At 35.7% G+C, this 6,000-nt stretch overlaps 1 protein-coding gene across 1 annotated transcript in view; it reads right to left on the bottom strand.

Moving 5' to 3' along the window:
• PTPRR (protein tyrosine phosphatase receptor type R) overlaps window positions 1-6,000 on the bottom strand; it is a 240,837-nt gene that overhangs the window by 35,040 nt on the left and 199,797 nt on the right. Inside the window, exon 8 of the mRNA XM_029955453.1 lies at window positions 5,336-5,420. Within this exon, the coding sequence (XP_029811313.1) occupies window positions 5,336-5,420 (85 nt within the window). The remainder of the gene's footprint in view (window positions 1-5,335; window positions 5,421-6,000) is intronic.

The raw sequence follows: 6,000 nt of genomic DNA, 5'->3' as shown, positions 1-6,000 counted from the left end.
CAGAAAGATGAACTTCTGAGACTTTATCACACCCACTGTTCTCACCTCCTCAGTTTTCCTTGTGTACACTCCAATCTGTCCTGACCTGAGCTTTATACAGAGACCGCTCTTGCTGGTGCCTATCAATGTCCCTTTTGTTGATCTAGACCAAATAAGCCTATGGTAGTTTTTTCTTCATGTTTTATTTTAATATTTGCCATCTTGTATTTTTTAAATGTTTATTTAATTTTGAGAGAGAGAGAGGGAGAGAGAGAGAAGCGTGAGTGGAAGAGGGGTAAATAGAGGAAGACACAGAATCCGAAGCAGGCTACGGGCTCTGGAGGCACAGAGCCACACATGGGGCTCAAACCCACAGACTGTGAGATCATGACCTGAGCCGAAGTCAGACAACCGACTAAGCTACCCATCTTATATTTTAAGTGCTTAAATGTTTGCTCGTTCTCAGTGAATTGTAGTGAGCCCCTTGAGGGGAAGAGTTGTATTTAATTCACTTGAAAAAATTAACTTTCGTACCCTTTGTGATTTCTATCTGGTATGTGATTCATAGAGCATTTAATATCACAAGTCATTTCTATTAAAGTTGAGACATTGCTGTTAGCTTTCTAGATATTTTTTCTTTCTTAGCAAAAAGGACAGGAAAACTTTCATTCCTGTTCAGAATTCACTGATTACCAGAAGATTCCACAAAAGCTCTCAACCACTGAGATTTGAAAAGAGGCCCACTTCCTTCAGTTTTTATAATGCCTACCAAGTATATGATTTATTGGGAACTCAGCCCTATAAACTGCTTAGAAGCAGGTTCCTTGTCAAGTTTATTTTGGAAATTGGTAATTTATAAGATTTCCAAGTATTTAGAGGTTTGATTTTCCAAATACGTTTTTTTAAGACAAGAATGCAGCATGTGACTGAGGGGAAAATTAGTGTTCTAACCAAAGCCTTTTTAAAAAATGTTTATTTATTTTTGAGAGAGAGAGAGACAGACAGACAGAGCGCGAGCTGGGGAGGAGCAGAGAGAGAGAGAGAGAGAGGGAGACACAGAATCAAAACAGGCTCCAGGCTCTGAGCTGTCAGCACAGCACTCAAGCACTGGGCTTGAACTCATGAACCGAACTGTGAGATCATGACCTGAGCTGAAGTTGAATGCTTAACTGAGCCACCCAGGTGCTGCTCTAACCAAAGCCTTTTTAATGTTAAACTGGACTAATAAAAAAAAGTAGAAGATTTAAAAAAATCCAAAACTTTATCATTGTCATCATTTTCATCATGACTGTTATGATTTTATTCATTTTATGCATTTTAAGTGTGTATATATATGTATGTATATTTTAAATTTATATATTGGTCAAATTCACTCTGATAACTATTTTCAGAATAGATGATTCTGGGTTATATGCTAAATATTTAGGATGCCACTTACAATACCTCTGAGTAGTAGCAATAACAATTCCAACATTGAGCAGTTTGTCTTCCCTCTTCGACTTTTATTTCCTTCCTTCTCTCCTTTTGCTTTCTTCCTCTTTCTTCCCCTTTTTCTCCTCCCTAACCCCTCTTCCTCTCTTATTCCTTCTTTTTCTTCTGCTCTCCTTCCTGTTTCTTATTTCCTCTCAACAAATTATTGAACACACAGCTTTAATGTATAGAACGTATGAGATTTCCCCAGTTTGTCCTCTTTAAAATACCTCTGGCAATTTAAGGCTTTTACTTAACAGACAAAATGGGACCTGGATCCTGATATTCTGATTGCATCCTATTCTATCAGATTTTATCAAAGGTTATCCTGTGCCGAAGATTTATTCTCCTGGAAGAAATGCGTTTGAGATCTGGAGTCAAGAGGAGAAGCTATCAGATGAGGGAAAAGGGTACACTGCTAGTGTATCCCCAGGCAAAGACAGGAATGAGTGGGATAGCATAGTTTTTCTAAGTAAATTCAAGAAAACTGGGAAATGAGAGGAAAGACAGGGACTTGGCCACACCTTCAAGGTGAGTGGGAGTCACCTTCAGTTTGTTGCTGGAAAGAGAGAAGATTTCAGGCCTACAGTGTCCAAAATGGTGCCACTTAGCCACATGTAGCTGAATTTAAGTTATTAAAATAAAATAAGAATTTAAAAATCAGTTCCTCGGGTGTACTGGCTATACTTCAAGTGCTCAATTGCCACATGTAGCTAATGGCCATCACATTGGAGATCTAGAACATTTCCATCACTGTACAGAGCTTTGGTGGGCAATACTGATCTTGGCAATGCAAGATGGTGATTATATGGAAACTCACTTTTTAAGATCCATGTGAAAATTATGAGAGAAAAAAAGACCCTTAAAGAGTCTGCTTTTGAAACTGTAAACTTGTCTGCCTAGTTATTCTGTTTTCTGGAATTGGTTCTGGGGTTAATGATGAATTCATCTTCAGTTAGGTAGGAAGAAAGGAGAAACTAACATTACCTGAGGGCTTTCTATCAGTTGGAACTTCCTTTTTCACACATTATTACTTAATTCTCTACACTGCCCTGTGGAATGATACTATTATCTCTGTCTTTAAGGGATGAGGAAAGGTTAGTTGGAACAGAAAGATTAGGTCATTTGTGTAAACTATGAGTGCTCTTGCCAGAGTAAGGGGTCAAGTCTAACTCCAGTATTTTGTTTTACCACATAACTTGTTGCCTTAATGAGTGGCTCACTTATTTGCATATCTACTCTGTTCTGGGCACTTAATAAGAACATAAGCTCTATTCCTACATAAGTAGGAAATATTACCAGACTTAGAATTTTTAAATATGAAACAATGGCCAGAGTAATTAGGTTTACTTAGTAGAGTTCTTTAATTTTATCTGTGCTATTTTATATTTGTATAAATAAATTGTTTGCATGGAATAAATATACATGAAATTTATTATTCTTCACTGTTGTGGACATAACTTCATATTTATGTAGGATTCTTTTTCCCATTGCCTTCATGATTTAGGACCTAGATATATTTTCTTCACTAATATTTGCTTATGTTGCAAAATAATGTGATATAAACTTGACCTTCACACTTTAGTCTACCATGTAGAGTGTTCTGACCTAGGTTGACATCATCCTCAGAGAAACAGCTATTATTTAATTGGCTCTTGGCCATCCATATTTCTGCTGTAAAACACCCTCCAAATTATATAGCCTCACTAATATGTGTAAGTTGGGAGCTTTTAAACTTGGGTTTATTATAGGTTAAAATAATAAAAAAAATCATAATTCTTAAAATATTAATCATTTAAAGTATTTTATGTAATATTTCAAATTTATTCCATATTACAGTCTAATACCAACCGTACAAAACAGTTTTCCATATAAATTCCAGTATTTTCTGATGATTTTCAATAATGGTGTGGCGTGCCCAAACTGTATTTACTAAATCATATTTTGTGCAACAGGGGGTGGGTGGGGCTTTCAGCCATTTTCAATAGAAAATTCATTATTTGCAACGTCAGTTGTCAGCGCAGGTGCCCTGGTTCAAGTGATCCACCCAGTTCTGGGAATGGAAAAGCTGACACAGGACTATGTCTGATATCATCTAGGCAGGAAATAGAGAAGGCTGAACTTTAAATAATCCTAATAATTTCCAAATACATCTGACGTTAGATGGCTAGGTGAAACTGAAATAAATGTACATGCCCTAATTACTTATATTTGGTAAATTTCAGATGAAAAATCTTGAGAGAGACATACACAGAGATAGAGGTGGAGACAGAGAGAGAGAGAAGCACTATTTTTAACGCACGGCACTTTCATCCCCTTTAGCCAGCTGTAGTTATAAAACACCTTTCAACAGGACTATACTACATGGACCAATTAAAAATATGTTACAGTGGAGTGTTTTCAACTCCACCAAAGGGGGAAGTCCAAAGACACCATTAACAGTAATTCTTGATATTACCATAAATATGGAGAATTGGATGTTTTATGAGTGAATTAATGGGCTTGATTATAAAGACCTTACTATTTCAACATCCATAGTTTTTAAAGTTATTTTTTAATGTTTATGTTTATTTATTTTTGAGAGGGAAGGAGAGAAAGAGCAGGGAAGGGGCAGAGAGAGAGAGAGGAGACAGAGGATCCAAAGTGGGTTCTGTGCTGATAGCAGAGAGTCCAATGTGACGCTCAAACTCACAAACTGTGAAATCACGACCTGAACTGAAATTGCACCCATAACCAACTAAGCCACCCAGACTCCTTCAATATCTATACTTTATAGAATTCTTTGTGGCTTCACCTTTCCAGAGCTATTGCTTTGAGATGTTTATGGATTTTGCCAAAATCCCAACTATCTATTTGTCTAGTAATTGATAATGAAATGCTGTCATTTCTCTTGGTTATATTACTAGGAGTAGAATGTCTGCATGATATTTTGTCCTTTGAGGCACTACCAGACTGTTTCCTAAGTAGTTGTACCATTTTACGTCCCTATGAGCAATGTGTGAAGGTTCCAGTGTTTTTATATTCTTGCTAACACTTTCTATAGTCTATAATTTTTATTATAATCATGTGGATGGGAAGTGGTATCTCATTGTGGTTTTGATTTACCTTATGGCTAATGATGTTGAGCATCTTTTCAAATGCCTATCAATTGTATATATTCTATGGAGAAATGTCTATTCAGGTCCTTGGCCCATTTTCAAATTAAGTGGTAAGAATTCTTTATACATTCTAGAAAAAAGTCCCTTATTAGATGCATAATTTACAAATGCTTTTTCCCATTTTGTGAGTCATCTTTCTATTTTCTTGATGGGATCCTTTGACCTCTGAAGCACAAAACTTTATAATTTAATAAAGTTCAATTTATTTTTTCTTTTGTTGTTCATACTTTTGGTGTCATATCTAAGAAATCATTGACTAATTCAAGGTCATGAAGATTTACATCTGTTTTATACTAAGAGTTTTATACTGTTAGCTCTTACCTTCAGGTCTGATCCAGTTTGAATTAATGTTTGTATATGGTGTGAGACAGGGTCCAATTTCATTTTTCTTGCAGATGAATGTTAGTTGTCTTAGCACAATTTGTTGAAAAGACTATTTGCCCATTGAATTTTTTGACACTCTTGATGAAAACCAAGTGACCATAATGTGTGACACAATACGATTTTAGAACCATGTGTCTATTGGAATTGTGAGCTGGCCATTGTAATAAAGTAATATAGGATAAAGTTATTAACCTCAAACTACTTTAATGGTTATTAGTCTTGATGTGTATTTATATCTCCAACTTCGGTGTATATGAAGTTGTGAGGATGGGAAGCGATGAGGTGGCAGTTAGTGGAGAAGGTTTGTGCTTTATAATGCAAACTACTTAATTCAAGAAACTTACTTGGCAAAATGGTCTTATAGCGATTTTTAGTTCCATGACGTGGAATGTCAATTTCTTTGGGATCCACAAAGTTCATTGGAATTTCCTGCAAAAATAAATGATATCAAATTAGTGTATCTAATGCTGCCACAAAGAAAATCTTCCCAGGGGGCCATCTGATCCAGAACCCTACTGAACTTCAAAGTCATTTATAAAACAACAGACTACCACCTCTGGTTGACCAACACCCTTCCTTTCATAAACAGATTAGCTGCACCCTGGCCAGCTGACTCTAAGAAACATCTCTCTGTGTTAGAAAGCATTATTTTATATATGGCTATCAAAGAAACATGTAAAACTTTGATTAGATTTTTAAATTTCTATTCTGACATAATTGCTAGAAATATGTACACATTGACAACGTACTCAAATTTCTTTAAATTAGTTCAAATTTCTTTATATAAGTTCAGTACCAAAAATTTCACTGCAGTGGATTCTCTTTTAACATTGTGTGACTCCTTTAAGATTATTAAAACCTCCCTCCCCAAATGGGAAATATAAAGGTGCTTTTATTGATTCAGGTGATGGTAATATGATGCTTTTTGGTATTAAGGAATGGCTTATAATTGTACAGTTCCATTTATGTTGTAAATGAAATATTTTTAGTGAAGGGCATGCAGACACTG

This window comes from Suricata suricatta, chromosome 10 (genome assembly GCF_006229205.1).
Source record: "Suricata suricatta isolate VVHF042 chromosome 10, meerkat_22Aug2017_6uvM2_HiC, whole genome shotgun sequence".
Taxonomy (NCBI): domain Eukaryota; kingdom Metazoa; phylum Chordata; class Mammalia; order Carnivora; family Herpestidae; genus Suricata; species Suricata suricatta.
This window is presented reverse-complemented; position numbering and strand designations above follow the sequence as displayed.